The 18473-nt window shown below is 35.6% G+C and overlaps 1 protein-coding gene across 3 annotated transcripts in view; it reads right to left on the reverse strand.

Annotated features, from left to right (window-relative positions):
- Positions 1–942: 942 nt before the first annotated feature.
- CDH10 (cadherin 10) overlaps positions 943–18473 on the reverse strand; it is a 93384-nt gene continuing 75853 nt past the window's right edge. For all 3 annotated transcript variants that reach the window (XM_062617688.1, XM_062617686.1, XM_062617689.1), the window contains exons 7-12: positions 15681–15934; positions 13333–13469; positions 10909–11030; positions 5016–5124; positions 2855–3106; positions 943–2017 (exon numbers count right to left, since the gene is read on the reverse strand). In XM_062617688.1, coding sequence (XP_062473672.1) covers positions 1524–2017; positions 2855–3106; positions 5016–5124; positions 10909–11030; positions 13333–13469; positions 15681–15934 — 1368 coding nt within the window. In that variant the 3' untranslated portion in view covers positions 943–1523. The remainder of the gene's footprint in view (positions 2018–2854; positions 3107–5015; positions 5125–10908; positions 11031–13332; positions 13470–15680; positions 15935–18473) is intronic.

Here is an 18473-nt window from a genome sequence, read left to right on the forward strand (position 1 = left end):
GTTAAGAGAGACAGAGAAGGGATGATCCTTTAGATACACTTCTACAATAAATAAGTAAATAAGACTGTATACCATCCTGCTTTTCCTCTGAAATTATTTCATCTGAGCAATGTTTCAGAAATGCTGTGCTTGTTTACCAAATAGATTTGCATAATATAAAGATTGAAAGAAAAAAGAGACATCTTCAAATGTCTTGGGATACCTACTTTGTTTTGTGATAGCTAAAGTATGATTTCTGCTACAGTTGGTTAGTTACTCCAGTTTCTTTTCAGTAGACTTTTCTAAGCTATGAGAAAACTCAGTAAACTGGGGGGGGGCAGGGGTGGGGGGTGTGAATGTGTGTGCCCGCTATTTTTTCTGACACTTTGTCAGCCTTCAGCCTGATGGCTTTAAAGAAAGTTAGTTTACCCTCAGATGGCTGCCAGACAACACATGGTATTTTGTCATCAAATGATTTATCTTTGGGAAAGGCTAGTGCTTAAAAATGTTTAAGTACCTTTTTAGACTTTATCCATTGAAGTTACAGATCACCTCTGGTGATATAATTATGATTCAAAATGGAGAACTATAGAACAAATAAACTCAGTATTTTAGATGAATTTTCTGTGTTTGGTGGACTACCTGTACCAGCATGTCTTTACAATAAGGTAATTCCAGTTGAGACAATTTTGTTCATCTTTCTAGAAAAGAACATCATTAGTTCAGCTCAAAAATAAAACAAAATTTCCTTTAAAATGGCAAATGTAGAAAGTAGAACTTTTGAGCAAGCAAATAGGTCTGTAACTTGGTCCTCTCCCAGTGAACACAAGCACTTCAGACTGTTTTAAATGTATGGAGAATACTGCAGCATAGAAGTACTGTTGGCTATGCTGTCATTGGAGAAATTTCATGTTCTCTTCAAGCCTGGAACTCATGGCCAGAACAGGCAGGCAAGCATCAACATAGTTGTAAAAACTGGTTTATTTCTTAAAAATAAATACAAAAATATAAATATAAAACATTGGCAGATAGAATTTGATGAAATGAAGTTGCACAAACTTTTTTTTTTAAACCAGCTGCATATTACACTTATTAACACCACATGTACATTTTGTTTTAATTTTAATGTACAGAACAGGACATACTGGGCTTTTTCTTCTTTGCCATCTTAAAAGCTGCACTTGCAAGGATAGGACATGTACCTAACAGAAGCGGCTTGTACATGAGGTTGCTGAAGGGATTATCACCCTGTTCAAATTTTTGAAGGTAAGATATTACTTATTTTACTTACTAAAATGAACAACACTGAATTCCATAGCTTTGGCTCTTGGAAGGTGGTTAAATAAAATGCTGTCTATATTCCAAGTGGCATCCTACTAGAAAGAATGAATGACATTAATGGACAAATTTTAAACAAATTTTAAAAGGAAACCATTGTGCTGAGTGGCAGGAAAATATTCCTGGATATTAAATACTGTTGAGTGCAGAAGGTGTCTGTAAAATTACTTCCACTCAAAGGAAACAAAAATGTAGCCTACTGTAGGTTAAGAAGTGTCTTTGTCACTTTCTCCTCCACCATACATTTCAGCTAGCTTATTAAACCGAGGGCCCCATTCTCGCAGGTAATCATAGTTTTGGTCTCCTTCAGTAGTAGCTGACTCTAAGGAGCTCAAGGATTCAGCTATTGAATCATTCCCTTCATAGGCATAGGTTGCAAGCGAGTCATACGGTGGAGCAGAAGGATCAGTATCATGCTCTTTTAGCCTTTGGTTAATGAAATCTCGGACATCTGTATTATCTGGTGCTGAAGGAGTCCTCCGTGGTATAAATAATGTTTCAGGGATAATGTCTCTTCGAAGCTTCTTATCCTCGATAGCTGCAGGATTCCTCAGTGTACCAATATCAAAGGCTTGGGTGTCTTCCTCTCCACCGCCTTCATCATTATAACTCACAATGTTGTCTCTGATGTCCTCTTTAGAGAGGATCAAAGGCTCCTTCTTTCGTTGCCTCTTCAGAGCAGCAAACAGCACCACAATAACTTAGAGAGAAACAAAGAATGGGTAAAGATCTCTCTAACAGTTTCTTAGTAGCAAATCCACTGAGTACAAGAGCTGTATTTCACCAGTTCATTTCTGTCTAATAAATGGATAGACACATCTATCTGTATTATGGTAGCACATTAAGGTCTATATCAAAAATTGCTATTTTGCACACACATTGTGTGCTCTGTTTCACAGAACCATAAGCTTGTCTACATGTTCCTTCTGTAACTTCAATGAGTTTTAAAATAGCCAGGACTATTCTGAAGATCTTTTCCCCTTTTGTTAATCTCAAAGTATACTGTTAAAAACTGATCTGAGGTGAATTATACATCATTATGTGATATTCTAAAACCCACAAAATGGATGTTTTACAAAACTTAATTTTTTTTTTTTTTACTACAGCTGGATAGGCAGTGCTTTAATCTAGTAAAAATATTATTTACAGGCATCTTCTGTTTGAAATACATACTGCATGCTGACTTCATATAGTTATTTAAATAAAAAAGAGACATTCCCTCAAAAAATATTAAAATGAAAGACATTAATTTTGATTATGTTATTCCTTTTCTCTGATCATTTTTGGACAACTAGATGAAAGAACAACAATGAGCTTCTGGGTTCACACGGACAATTTTAACAGTCTGGAACTGGAATTCTTATTTACAATGCCCAATTCACAGACAAACAGATTATTCTTTTTTTTTTCTTCAAGTTGCAATTAAATTCTTCTTACAAAATCCATGATTATTAATTTTCACAACCTGCAGCTCTGTAAAATGAATCAGGCCTGAAGCATCTGTTCATGGCAGGAAGGATGCCTTTCTTTTTCTTACCTAGCAGGATAATGATGCAGAGGAGAATGGCAACCAGTGCCCCTGTGCTGAGTCCAGCAGGGAGAAGCAAGGCCTCAGCATTGCAGGACTGCATGTTCCCCCGGCTGTCGCAGGCACACACTCGAATGGTCAGCGTGCCAGTGCTGCTCTGGATTGGGTAATCGTTGTCCGATATCACCACTGGTAGAAGGTAAGTACTTATTTCATGTCGACTAAAGCCATTCCTTCTTGTCAAAATTCTGGCAGTGTTATCTAGATTGATTGAAATATACTGTTGTAGAGTATATGAATATAAAATGCATATTTACAGTACACGCAAACCACCATATTTTACACAATTGGTACTATTTTGAAACTGTTCCTGATATCTCTTTTCCTAACAACATTTCCACTTGATCAGAAAGCTACTTATAACTTTATATGTACATCTGGCTTGCTCCTCTGTGCCTCTGCACCAGCTTTGAGTGTGATTTGAAGAGGATTTCTCAAAGCTTAAAATGTTTTATATATTAATGCATCTAGTGCAGGACACAGTTCCAGTTCAGGGCTGAATTCCTGAAATGAAGTGGCCAACTGAGAAAAAATAACCTTCCACTTCACACTGTTTAACATGAACTCTGTTCTGAAAGATTGTTTCTATGTGTCTTCTCTGACAACACCCATAGGAAAGCTAGCTGCAAACTCAGTATGAGATTTTCCACACCAAAACACTTTCAACATACTGTAGAACAACGAATTATGTACCTTAGCATGTGGAGTATATTTTTGGGGGTAAAAATTGTTTTAGGAATTCAGAAGATGTGAAAGATGGTAAGTATTCCTGCACCATTTCGAGAAGTGAATTTACTGATCTCTATTTGCAGCATACAAATCTTAATTGCATGCAGTATACTTCAGTATCAAAAGCTGTTCACTGAGGGGCCAGAAGGCAGGAAAGGAAGAGAAGGAATGAACAATAGGGAGAGACTAGTTCTTCTAGGGCCACGACACTAGAGTGTGAGCCAGCACCTGAATTGTTAACTTTTTAGTCCAAAAGAGAGAAAATACATATTATCTTAATTAGAAGGAAAAATTAATTTTCATCATACTTCTGGATCTCTTGAGGTAAGTCATTAGCCACCTTGCCAGCCAACTTCAGGCTGGATTAAAGCAATCCATGTGCGAAAAGAATTACAAATAGGAAAGAAATAGCTAGGTCTGTACCTCTATACACTCAGGACCTAGGCAGCTTTATTTAAAATGCAATTTTTTTTTTCCCCCTAGTTTCCACAATGTGAAGCACAAAGTTTTCCTTTACTGCATACTTCATTGGTTTGGGGTATTTATTTTCACTCAACATCAAAAACTGTGTCTGGCATCTTTAAATTACTGTTGCTGGGGATTTTAGAAAGTACCCAAACTATTTTGATCCTTCATTTTCCCTACTGTTAGAATTTTTTTCTGCTGTTGTTTGCAGCCTGTTATTTCCTGAAATCTTCATTAGGAATAGAGTACTGCTCCTACCACCTCTATGCCTTTAAGACATATGAAGGCCAATACCATGTCCTCCCTCATTTATTTCTTCTGTAATCTAGAGCCCTCTCAGTTAGTCATACTGATAATGAAGGACAAAATGGGTGCATAGTTCCACTCCCCCAACAGAACCTTCTGAAAATTTTCTCTGATAAAGAAAGATTGACAAAGAATCAAAAGAAAAGCCGAAGTGTCTATGTGCTCAGAACCATTCTTTTCATTAATGGTCACAAAGAAGAAAAACAAAGACTGTGGAAATCAGAACTATGCAACAGAAGGCTGAAGAGAAAAACCTGAACTTGCCAGCTGAAGCCATTTTTGAAATCTTTTTGACTCCTTTGGTCAAGCATTTCATCTGGCTCTTCACACCAAACCAACACTTTTACTGATTTTCTTTACAACTTCTTTTATCACATTTTTGCCATGCTAATTTGTGCCACGTTAATTTTTGCCTCCCTTACACAGATAAAAATGTGGAAATGTACACGTCCCAAACCACAGACATTCACACAGAATTATTATTATTGCTAGCAGCAGCCTTAACAGCTTTTCTATATATTGACAGAAATCAAAAGCAGATACGCACTCCAGGAATGTATGCCAGAGAGTAAAAATAAAACTCTTTCTGTGAAACAGGCATGAATTTTACCTTCATTATCCTGAACAGTGAAGTTAGGGTTAACAGCAGCTAAACTGAAGAAAAATTTTTGTCCACCAACAGGGTCATCTTTGTCTACTGCACTTATGGTTTGAATAAGCTGCAGGGGAAAAAAGCAAGCAAACAAACAACAAAAAGCCCAACTACAACTAGGTTTTTGACACAGCTGTATGATTAAGAAGACTTGAAGTGTCAGACAACTTCATATTCAGGCTATACACACTTAATCTGTAGGTCATATTAACTGAACAAATGTTAAACAAGTGTATATAAAACCAAGATTTTTCTATTTATTAGTATACCAAAATACCCCAGTAAGATTCCTGAGAAGAAAAATGCCAGTTGGATTACATACATTTTGACTCTTGTAAAACATTGTAGCAGACTCTACAGATGCACCACCTCAGAGTGGAATGAAATTCTGATGTCACAATTCTCAGAGTAAGATGGATCAGGTCAGATCAATAGTTGGACTGATTGCTTTCTGCAATGACTACAAAAAAGTTTGGGTATTTAGGGGGAAGTAATGGCAAGCCCTTTACCAGCATGTATGTGTCAGGGTGTGCATGTGTGTGTGTGTGTAGAACATATGTGTGTGTTTTCACTGAAGTTTCTGTCAGAATGTCCTTTCCCAAACAAAATGCATTGTTTTACATATTTATTGCTTTATTTCAGAGTGGTTTATTTTTATACCATAGCAATAAAAACTGTACCTATGGCTGAATTTTTGTAGAAGCAGGCATGAATATCCAGTTATGTTCCTACGTTGGGTAACTTGTAGAAAATAGGTTGACCTTTAGCATAGATAACTTTTATTATTCATTTCTAATCCATTATTTTAAATTGCGGTGTTTTGTCAATCGTGGAATTACATCCGATTTCTGACACTACTTATTCCCTGTGTCATAGTTGTTAAACCCTGTTTGTTTTTCCTCTTCCAGTTCTTCCAAATGCAGCCACTTCTCAGTATCACAGCTTTTGTCAGGGCTGATCATTTTTAACATCAATAATTGCAATGTACTCCTGTTTGCCTTAAAAATGCATTACTAACTCCCAACTTCTTTCTGTGCATCCAGAATACACATTTCTTCATGAAAACAAATTTCTTCATGAGGCAAGAGCTGGATTTCTCTTAATACAGCTGCTTGCTTGCTTTCTCAACTGGAGTTTTGTCTTTCTCTAGATTCGTTTTCTCATATAAACATCTAATAACTCAGTTAACAAAAAAAAATCCCAGATAATACAAGCAAAGAATACTACTTGGGTTTAAGTAAAGAACCTTTTAACTATTTAGTGAGCAAGTAGCAAATAAATATTTAGAGGGTTTTGCGAAATTAAGTCAAGAAAACAGTAGTCCATTTTACTTCGTAACTGAAGACCATGAATGCAGTCACTGAAAATCAACTCTTCCACTTCTGAGTGTCCATACAATTTAAAAGGAGCATGTAGAATTTTTTTTGTAGCCTAAAATCTTTTACAGTTTAGAGGGATTGTTCACCTAGTATGGCACTGCCAACCACTATCCCTTATCAGAACAACAGACATCAAGAAAAGAACTCATATTAATTCTTCCATCCCTCACTTGTTGTAGCAATTAAAGCGCTCTGGGAACGTGTCTGTTCAAATAATGATCATGTTTAACCTTATGAAATAATTTTGAGGCAAATTCAGCTAACTTGCTTGCACTGGGGATTAAATAAGCTTGTGTTTTTTGTTGCAAGCATCATTTAGATATGAAAATGTAAGGATAATTAAAAAATGCCAGCAAACATTTGGTTGACTAAATATTACACAGTGTCAGTTTATTTGCTGATACATTTCATTAAAAGACGAAGTTTTAAGGATGATCTTAGTGAAAATGTTTAGATACATTGTGACATTTACAGCACCTCTAAGTTGTAAAATACATCACAAACAAAAGCATTATTTGCTTTGCTATTCCCAATTAGAACCTAAACTTTAAAATGCAAATTTATTTTGCAAATGAGGATATTACTGGAATTTCGCACTGGAAGTGCATTGCTAGCTCCTTCTCAAATAAGGCCACGTACACATTCCAACAGAGCAAGTACTCATCTGTTTGAGTATGGGTAGTTCTTGCAGTGTCACTGGTGCACTCGAGTTCCTCCTGTATGTCATCACAAGGAACATGCTATTCACCAGATTGGGAGCTCAGTGCTAGTGAAGTTTATTTAAGAGTTGGCCTTTGGTCTTTGGAGTGAGCAGCACCTTTCTGTTAACTTTTTGAAGCACTGCATGGTCACTTGTGCACTTTCAAGGCCTGTACATGAAGCAAGCTTCAGACAACACATACAAACACAACATAAAAACGAGCAAGAGGGAAAACAGATTCCTCTTGCATTGCTGAGAAATAATAAAAGTAGAGATGTAGTCAATTATATAGGTTATTTTGGTGATTTTTTTTGCTAGCCTACTCCATCTTTCCTGAAGACAATTACAGCAGCATCACAGATTTGCGTATCCTAAGATATCTTACTGACAGTTGAGCAAAAAAGAGTTATCACAGCTTCTGTTTAAGAGAAGGTTGAGGTCTGGAATCTGGATTTTTCTTGAATTTTTTTAAAATTTTTTTTTAGGTTGTTTTGTTGTTTTTTTTTTTTTTTCTTCAAAATAGCTCTATTTGTTTTACTTATTTTCTCCACTCCCCTTTATTTCACTGCTTCTGATCAAAATGAAGGAGACAATGAGCATCCCATTGTGGTACAGGAAATGCAGACAGTAAACTCTGCCTTAAAGGTCGTCTACAACACAGTGTTAGAGTAGGACAAAGTGGTGAACAACCAAAGGGAAGTAAAGAAAACTAATCAGTTTCCCATTTAAACGTCACAACATCCTTGCATCAGGTGCAGGTGCCCATGTGCTGTCAGCACCAGCAGCACCGAGGCCCTGCCCGGGCGTCCCCTGTGCGTAGTGGCCGGCGCTGCCAGGCGCCAGACACAGCCGGTCCCAGCCGGCTCCAACGGCCCCACCGCAGGACAGAGCTGAGCCCCTCAGCCACGGCCGGGTGCCTCGGGGAAAGCCTGGGTAAGGAAGGGCAAACGGTGCCCGGCAGCCAGGGCTGAGGGGAACCGGGTGAGAAACAGCCCTGAGAGCCCCGAGGGCAGAGCGGGAGGAGGGCAGGAGGGGCTCCGGGCGCCAGGGAGAGATGCCCCTGCGGCACCGGGAAAGACCCCGGTGGGGCGGGGGTTTCCCTGCAGCTCTGGAGAGGACCACATGCTGCAGATTTATCCTGAAGGACTGCAGCCTATGGGGAATACCCACAGTGGAGTTGGGAAAAGTGTGAGGAGTAAGAAGTGTCCCAGGAGGCTGAGGATTCAGCAGCTGTTGTCTTTTTCTCTTGGTCGAGTGGCTGTGTGGGCACCTAGCTGCTGTCCAAGGTCAACTCATGCATTCTTTTTCTTTTGGCAGGTCATTTACAAAGGGAGAAGAAAGGGCCCGTCTTCTGACCATTACTATAGTGAAAATGAGTATGTAGAAAAAACATTCTCAGCTTCTATGTACAGTCTCTCTAAAGCAGGGCTGAATTCTGTTTTCTACACTGATTCCTTTTACCTTAAAGAATCTTTGAAGTTGGCTGCTGAGCTGCCAGACGTGTGGCAGCTGGGAGCTGACAAAACCAGTGGGAATCCATCTGCCCAGATGCCCAGGCCTTAACTCTTTTCACCTAGGGGTGGAGGACAGCTGAACTTATTTGTATACTGGGCCATAGCAGTCCGGGAATTTCTCTCCTTTCTTCCCCTCAGCTCCTATTGAGTCAGCCTTGTACAGTTCCCACGGATGTCTGTGTCCCTTTATGCCATCACACCAAGGGTGTTCTCTTTTTTGGGGGGTCAAAAGAACAACCACCATTAAAATGAGACACATCCCTATATATTATAGTGTGTGTCTATATATGTGTATATATATGTGTGTATCTTCTATATATACATCTATGCAAATTAACTAAATGGAAATTTCAAGGGAAAATGAAACTGGAAAACTATAATACTCAGTAAAATGTTTGTCAGTGGGAGACAAGAAATATTTAAATGAATAGCACAGAATTCATGAATGGTGAAATATTGTAATAGTTTCAGTGATCTAACAGAAGATTTCAATTTGTTCAAACATGATTATGAAAAGGTGAAAGGAAAAAAAGTTAGCATAAATATGGGAGGAATCAAACTCAGAGCACCATGTTCAGTATGGATTGGTTAGATTCAATCTCAGGACAGCCTGAATTCCAAAATAACAAGTCTAATTTATGATCTGCCAGTAAGCAAGAAGAATATAATTACATTCAAATGGACTATTCATGTTATCTTGCATTGCAATTCTTTCTTTTCCTGTGGGTTTTTTTTTTAAATCACTTGCAACTTAGATTTTCTTTAGTAAAAAAAAAAGAAGTTTATAGGCCTTTTAGTAGACTTGCCACTTTTTTCCTGATAAAGGAGACACTTCTGAGGTCTGTAACAATTTGAATAAACATTTATGGATACATAAAACTTACTCAGCTTTTCATTTTAGCTTAAATGATTGTTGAGCGTTATTTAAACTTTTTGACAGCTTTTTCTGAATGCAAAAAGAAAACCAGTGGAATGCAAAAATAACTTTTATATTCTAAATTATACTGATCTGAATATTCTGGATAGCTCAGAAAAAATAGAGTTCCTCAAAACATGTTTATATGATAATATAATTGTTCTAGTGAACATTTCCTGTTCCCTCTATAGTCAGTCACCTGGACAGAGTAAGATTTGTGGATTAATGCATTTATTTTTTTTACCCAGAATTCTTTCCATGAAACTGGAAGAGGAAAATTCAGTGCTTTTAATTTTCCAATTCTTAATCTGTATCTCATATGGAAAATTATTACATGTTATTTTAGAATTTATAGAAGACATTGCAACTGTCAAAAGTTCTGTATGTTTAGTCACTGATTTCTGTTCACCTAACAGCTTGAATTCTCTTGTAACTGTCATGCCAGACAAATGCCCTTGCTTAGTATCATTATATATCTTATGCTTTATAAATTTGGGCCTGTTCTAATTTCCCACTGATATTACTTTAGAAAGAAGAATGGCAACCTGAATGTAAAATTCGTAATACAACCTGAATGCCACACCTGTAGGACTTAGAGAATTAAGATAAGTTGGCACTTCTCCCACATTCTGTTCAAAGGTGCTGAAATGATTGCACTGAGGTGCTACTGCTGCCATTTTAAGGGATTTATTATTGGCTGACTGTACCCTTGGACATGCGGTGCTGTAATAGGAAAAAAGTTTTTTAACCGTTCTAATAAGCAGCTGCCTATTAGGAGCTAGATAATAAGCAGTTCAGCCATTACACTTAAGCTGAAGTACACATTCTGTATCCTCTAAGAGGCAAAAAAAAGTATTATGTTACCAGTTCAGAAAAATGTATGTTTTCTTTTCACAAGTTTTTGGTGCTATAATAAAAGATGTCTAACATAAAAAAAAAGGTGTGACAGATGTATGTAATCACCATCAAGATGGATTGAAATACATCTGAAATATGTTATTTGATAGTTTTTAAAAATATAGAGGAAACATTTTGTAGTTGCATGTAACATCTTACTTGGTGAAGATAATAGCAAAACTAATTATGACCATGTCTCTTGGATATACCTACTGAGGATTTAACAGTAGTATAGGGTTAGCTAAACTAAAGTGGTAATTCACACACAGATGCTTTTGTAATATATTGATATTTCACTCTAAGCTTCACCTACAAAGCTACTTTGCTTTCATTTTTAACATTTCAAAAGCTATTTCAGACATGATTCCTCGCAGGTGACAGGCATGATCTACAATTAAGTGCCATAGCAAAACTGGAAAATGGGAAGTGTTTATCAAAGGCATACCTGTCCAGCTCTCGCATTTTCACAGACAAAAGTATCATAGAATACTGCAAACTGTGGGGCATTGTCATTAACATCCAAAATTCTTACATAGACAGGAACACGGGTGGCATCTTTGGGGTTGTCTGACAGAAGAGAAAAAAATTAGTTTATTTTTGTACTAAATGTGTTCCAGTTTCTTACAAATTTCATGAGCAATAGTCATAGAATCATAGAATGGTTAGGGTTGGAAAGGATCTTAAGATCATCCAGTTCCAACACGCCCTGCTAGGGCAGGGAAGTCATGCAAGATTAGGAATGAAACAGGTCAAAATTTAGCATACAAACTGATACCAGATACGAATCAGACCTCCTGAAAAATAAGATGTTTTGCTTAGGGTAAAAAGTAGATTAAAAGTATTGGTATCCAGTGAGCAATTAAGATTTCTATGTGAAAACAGGGACTGCAACTGTTAATAATTTACGCAAACGTAGTATATGAAAAGTATGCCCACTACTGTAATGACAAATTTGGTTATTTGGTAGGCTCAAGAGTATTATTCTGCTGTAAGGTTTTTATTTTAAAATTATTTGCCATTTGTTTTACACAGAAAAGATGTTACTGACTTTGAGCATTGTGCTGGTTTTGGCTGAGGCAGAGTTCACTTAAACCACAACATGCATATATGTTTTGAAAAATTTTCAAGCCTGATTTTCCTTTCTTGTGCTTTAGTAAGGGGGAGAAATTCCATCAAAGCCAATGAAAGCATCCCCCAAATAATATGGCAACAAATTGATTAGAATCAGAGTTTTTATGTTTAAATAACCATAAAAATGTGAATGTAAATTTTCAAACCTTAGGTTAAGAAACAAGAATAGTAACCTCCCCCTCTTGCCAAATGCCAAACCCTTATTATTACTTAAATGAGTTCTCATTAGTATAGGTTAATTCTGGAATACAAGTGTCCCTATTCTCACTTGCTGATCTAGTTGCCATACCAAGAATCTGAAATAATACCTAGGAGTAAAAAAAGTGCAGGCATTCCTTGGAATTCTCTTGGATATGATTTTGAAGCTTTAATTGAATGGGATAAGTAACAGTAGAGATGAATCAAAATTACAGTTTTTTTTTTTTTCTCCTTTTAAGCTGCTTCAAATAAAGCAGCAAACTTTCAGGAGTAGCTGGCGTTAAGTTCACTTGTTATTAATAACACCTTTGCTAAAGAGTGTGATGTGGATCTTTCTGACATCCTTGGTTGTTTAAAATGTCAGGTTTCAGGCAGTTTTTCATAGCCTTTTGCATTCTTGTACTAACTTTCCAAATAAATTCTGTTTGTAACACTGCTTTCCCATTGCATCATGCTTTACAGATAATATATTTAAAGACCTAAATCTCCCCAGTCACATTTTTCTCCAAAACTAACATACCACTTTAGAGATTGCTAACACTCCAAGTAGGTCCAAAATGTAAATATGTATAAAGTAACCCTACACGGAAATACATTTAGCACTGTGATACAATCATACAAGGATACTAAGCTTTTCATGATATAAATACTTCTAAAAAGTACTTGTACAATGCTGGACAGCACTGTGAAGTACTGTAAGCTCGGGACAACGCATTGTGAAGGAAAAAAAAAACACAACAAAAAAAAAGGCTTAAAAAATAAAAAATACAGCTATCAGGTGTGCTCAGTACAAGCAGCCTATTAGTCTGGACTGTAGAAATGGGAACAGGCCCTGCAGTGTAGCTCTTGCCAACCTTGTTTCACTGCTGATGAGCACTTTTTTTTTTTTATTTTTTTTATTTTTTATTTTTACTGATACAGAATTAACCCTAAAAAAATGCCAGTGTCTTTCAACACAAGTGATCTTCACTGGCTGATTTAAAAAATCAGAGCCTTGTCCCTTAGAAAATTGTCTGTTGGGTGATTATTATTAGTTAATAACATAGCAGGCTTAGGAGGATTTCTGCTTTTGTATTTCTAGTTTTAACATGAAAATATTCCAAGAAATGCTACAGTATTGGGATCAAACTGAACCTAACTTGTAAGATGTATTGATTGCAAGAGTTGTAAGTGTAGATACGATAGGAAGAGATAATGAAATTATTTCTAAGGAAATAAGGAAAACATTAGAGAAAAAAAATAGATTATCATCCTGACCTCTGCTACCTTAAAAGCAAAATCATGTCACTGTGCTCAAAGAAAAGTAATGAAACAGAATTTCATTTCAGAATGAACTTGAACATTAAAGATCAGTGTTGGATGTAGGTGAGAAAAAGATACAAGGAGGCAGCTGCTGTTAACTACCCCCAATTTACTTTCCCAGAATATGTAATAGAAAGGGGCAGGATGGAAGGAAGAGAGTGTTTTTCTCATGAAGTCACAGCTGTAAACTTTGCAGGCTAAGGAAAACTGAAAGGAAGAAGAGACCAAATTGGCTTACTGATCTCAGCTGCTATAACACTAAGATTGTGCCATTGTGATATCTCGCGGTCAAGTGGCTTAGAAGTATAGATGGACCCATTTCCAGAATGAATATTAAATATCCTGTCAAGGTCAGTATGACGATCCAGAGAAAACCTAAATATGGATAAAGAAAGGAAAAGTATTGTCATGATAGAAAATAGAGGAAAGCATACGTCAATACAATTTTTAGGTTCTATGTATTACATTACAAAGGTCACTTTTGAGAACACATATATTTAGTTTTTATAAACATGAAAATTCTCAAGGTTAATTCCATAGAATGAGGAATAAAAATTGCAAGAATTTCATAAATATACAATATATCTGAGCTTTTATAGACATATGAGAATCATTAAAAAAGCCAGAATTTCAGTATAAAAATTACAGGATTTTTTAAACCTGAAAGGAAAATTGTCTTTGATGTACTGTTCTTTCAGACTGAGACTGACAGCTAATTTATAAGCTTTTCAAAATTACTGTTATAAGCTCTGCTTCTGTACTTTAGAATGTATTAATTTACTGGAGCTCAAGTTTAAAAAAAATCAAGTTAAATAAAGTTCACATGCAGAACTTTCAAGAATATAATGATGTCAAGGGACATTCTGTGTTGCTATAGTTGCTGTACTTCCACAGGCAAAAAATTCTAATACAATATGGCAAAATGTATTGTTCTATTTTTTTTTGTCAATGTTTTTCCTTTTTTCTTTTTTTTTTTCTAATACTTAACACTGCCTTCAAAGTTAGGGTTGAACCTTTGATGTGGAATTTAACGTAGGATTCTGGCAGAATTGGGCCAAATTAGAAAAAAATGTCTGCTAGTACATGTGTACAGTACAACAGAAACAATTGCTCATATTTCCATGAACTTTTATGAGGGATCTAAATAGTTCATTAAGTGCATCTGGATTTATTTACACTATTCAACTAAACTGAACCAAATGAAAAAAAAAATGCTATAATATGAAAATAATGTCTGTCACATTTTGGTGGGTTTTGTTTGCTCACTTCACCACATACAGTAATATAAATATGTAAACCAAAAAAAAATTTCAACAAATAAGTGCAACAGGAAGTTGTTTGAACTCAATTTATAGAAAGCTGAACTTATAATTTTAATAAACAGAAGCTAATATTTTAAAATTAACAGAAAACCAGAAATAAAACCACAAACATGAATCAATTTTACAACCCAAAGCTACAAGATTTTTTTTAATAGCAGTATTAATGTATTACACAAACTTCTCTAATTTCAAAGTATGACACTTTTCCAAATCCTTTTTTTTAAATGTTAGCTGTTAATTTCTGGGGTAAACAGATAGTACTTTGTATTTAGTATTGATATTGTAACAAGTAAAATCCTGTAAATACTTATTCTAAGTAATCATTGTTTGAATGAATATACAAGGTTGTTCTGCAACTTGAGGAACAGAGCAAATACTAAAGAGAATTTGATCTGTGCTATGCAATTGCTTTAAAGTTCTTGTCTTCAACTAGATAGCATTAAATGAAAGCTAATGAAATTACTGTACTATGAACAGCATTATCAAATATATCTTTGATTTTTTTCTTCAAGCAAATTAAATCTAGGTTCAGTCGTCCCTGTCACTTTTTAGAAATTTCTTTGCCCTTATTATTGGTTTGCCTCACCTGCCTCTTCTAAATTTTCTGTGAGAGAATGAAAAGAAACATAAACAAAACATAGAAAAATTACATAAAATAATCTTTAGGTTGCTACTCTGTGTAAATAATAGTGATGATACCTGCAATACAACCTGATTCATCAAGTTGTGTCAGAAACAAATTAAGCTAATGCTCCAAGTTTGTTCTTTTTCCAGTCACAGTTTAGAAAATACAACTACTAAAACTGTCAGTTGTCTCATGCAATTAGAGTGGGTAAAAATGTAATTCTAAGTTATTTTTATATTCTTCAATTTCAGATGCTTGCTGTTGTCGCCTATCTTTTCCACACACACGAATCACCATAGAAGAAAATTAGATTCAGTTTAATTTCCTAATCCAGTTTTACCAGCTGGGCCTCATTAAGAAGTATGTGCCAATTGACTTTAGAGTCAGTAAATAAGGTTGTTTTGCCAGAATATAATTTTTGTACTTTGTTCAGTATTTCAAGACAACACACATCCAACTTGGACAGTGTTGTTTACCTGTTTCTTAAGGCTTATACAAACACACCCACCAACCTCACCCCTGCAAAATATAGCTTACTACATTCAGCTAGATGCAATGTAGTATGTAGGATCTAATAGTAGCAGAAAAAAATTAAAATATATTAATTTTTCAATGTCTAACTTCTTACTGGAGTATTACCTTATTGGACTTGAGGCCGAATCAGGATCCCGTGCCATCACCGTTCCTATAATTGTCCCCAGCTCAATATCTTCATGAACCTCAAAAAGGTAAGAAGATCTGCTGAAAATGGGAGGTTCATCTACATCTTCTACAGAGATTTTCACAATAGTTGTATCTTTGAAAGGCCCAAGATAATAGAAACGTGGATCCACATGGGTATTCTCAGCTTCTACTTTCAAGGTATAAAGTCGTCTTGTCTCATAGTCTAGTGGCTAAAAATGAAGATGATAACATTCATTAAATTACATTATATATTGACAGATGTTGACTCACATACATAATGGAAACTGAAAAGGACTCAAGCTTTGTCAGATCCTGCCCTGGGCTGGGAGAATCCCAATACAGTTTAAATTTTCCACAGCAGAGTAAAAAATTTCCATTGTTTTTAGAGGAAGTTCCTTTTCCTAAGTATTATTTGAATTATCATAGCACTACCAACAAAAAGATTTTTCAGTAAAAATCTACTGATTATTTACATAATTTTTCAGTCATTTCATGAGAATATTTAAAACTATCATACAAACATTTAAAATACTTGAAATACAGACTTAGAAATAGTGACATTTCAAAACAAGGTATTAATACTAATATTTCCCATGAAATACTAAACTCTTGGATACACAAAATGGCCGGAGTATCCTTATTGTCAAACAAATGTAAGTAGCCTTAAATATCAGCAATGTTTTATGTTTCTTTTAAGGAAGGGAAGGTGTGTCAAAGTTCTCAATATGTAGAGAAACAGTAAGAGCTTAATATTTTTCCATTTCATTTATTTTAATGAATCCAACATCAGGGATTTTTTTTTTTTTTTCCCAAAATAGATTTGACATTTTTGTCAGCGGTTCCTTTTTAAAATGGAAGAAAGAAAGGTTCAGGATTACAATTAGGAACCATTTTGAGTAGAAAAGAACCTTTATTCCTTCAAACTTTTCTGTCATAGATGCAAAGTGTTAGCTAATTAATGATAGGAAATGAGCAAGCTGAGAATTTACCTTTCTGACACAAAAAGACTCCCTGACCTACCTCAAAATCTCAGGGAAATAACAAACTGGTGGTTTTCATTCATCAGTGAAAAGGGTGATAGAAGACTTGTTTTGTTTTTTTTTCTGCCTACCTGCTTTAAAATACAAATTAATATTCATGAAAGATACCAGAAATTTAAATATTCTATTTAAGAGCAGAAAGTCCAGTGAAAGAATGAGTTTCCCCTTTGCCCCCAATATTTTTTTTTAATAGTATTTAGAACAGAAGGGAGAATATCTATGACTATAACAGAAATGCAACACAGTGCTGCCATTTTACCTAGATCTGAGACTATCAGTGTGTTTTATAAAGTGCAGCCTGCTGCTGTTAAGAGATGATGGTGTCAAGCCTATAAGAAAGAAGCCATGTTAGTTCTCCTTTATTCTAACTAGCTGGCTTAATTTGAAGGTGTTTCATGAAGATGTAAACTTGCTATGAGTACATTCACGTCAAGTTTGGACATATCTTCAGGCTATACTGCAAAACCTGGATTATGCTGGTATTCCAACATATCACTAGTAATTAACAAAACTGTCCCAAATATATGAAATTGTGGCAAAGCAATTATTTTGGCTGTCAGAATTTGTTCAGAAAAACTTGTACAGAAAAAGCTTTACTACATCAGGTATTAAATTCAGACTTAGTAACCTATGGGCTCAGTAAAGGAATATTAGCTGTAGTTGTTCACCACTGAAAACATAATGATAATCAATGTGGAAAAACAGTTAAAAAATATTGGCATAAATGAACAAACTGAGGATATCTTCTTCCTTGCTAGTTAATGCTGTTTTCTGTGCTGTTTAAATAAACTACTTATTTATCAATATGAGAAAGCATCCTGAAAATTGCAAAGCATGTCAGATTGTTGACAAAATAAGATCTTGTTCATTAGTATTTTTGGTGACATTTTTGGAGCTGCTGTGTTATAACAATTTTTTTTTTTTGTGCTTGATCAAGTTATTAGACTTTTTTCAAGACTATTGTTCGAATATAACAGCAGTCTGGTTTTCTTCAGTGTGAAAAATCGGAAGCAAGGAAGCAAGCAAGGAGCATCTCAAGGGAAGCCTTTGCAAACTTCTAGGAAGTGAAAACTGATCAGGCCTCTAACTCTGTATTTTAATTCCTTCCCAGATAAGCTGCAATGCTGACTATAAACATAGAAGAAAAGAGATTTAAAAGGAACACACTGATCTTTGCAGAACTTACCTTTTCCTTGTTTGCCATATCAGATATGCAGATACATTTTACAGTAGTGTTTAATTTGCTGTTCTGTGCTTAAGATTTGTTTTAAAAGATAATACAAACAGTATTTTATGTTAGAAAAACTGCCTGTACTCTTCAGAAACACTTCTCAAAATCGGTAGGAGAAGGACTTAGGGACTTCTGGAAGGGAAATTCATTTGAGAAGTTGTTGAGGATCAGGTGAATTGCATTTCTAAGTGTGAAATCTTACACTTCTGGAAGTGCTTTGACATGCAAGACAGAGGGCAAAGCTAAAGCTAGCCTTGAAACAGGGACACTGTCATTATTCACTGTTCATATGTTAACCAGCTGATGTGTCGGAAATAGGAGCAAAACAATATAGCTTGCTACTCCACTTCTGTGAGTGTGTTTGTGTTCTGGCATACACTGGTAACCTCACTTGATAAGAATATCCTAGAGAAGGAAAACATGTCTCGCAGTAGTGAGTGAACTTCATATTGCTTGCTGAAGAAAATAGGTTACACG

The sequence above is a fragment of the Pezoporus occidentalis genome, unplaced genomic scaffold (genome assembly GCF_034315485.1).
Source record: "Pezoporus occidentalis ecotype Australia unplaced genomic scaffold, CSIRO_AGI_Poc_V1 ctg2, whole genome shotgun sequence".
Taxonomy (NCBI): Eukaryota; Metazoa; Chordata; class Aves; order Psittaciformes; family Psittacidae; genus Pezoporus; species Pezoporus occidentalis.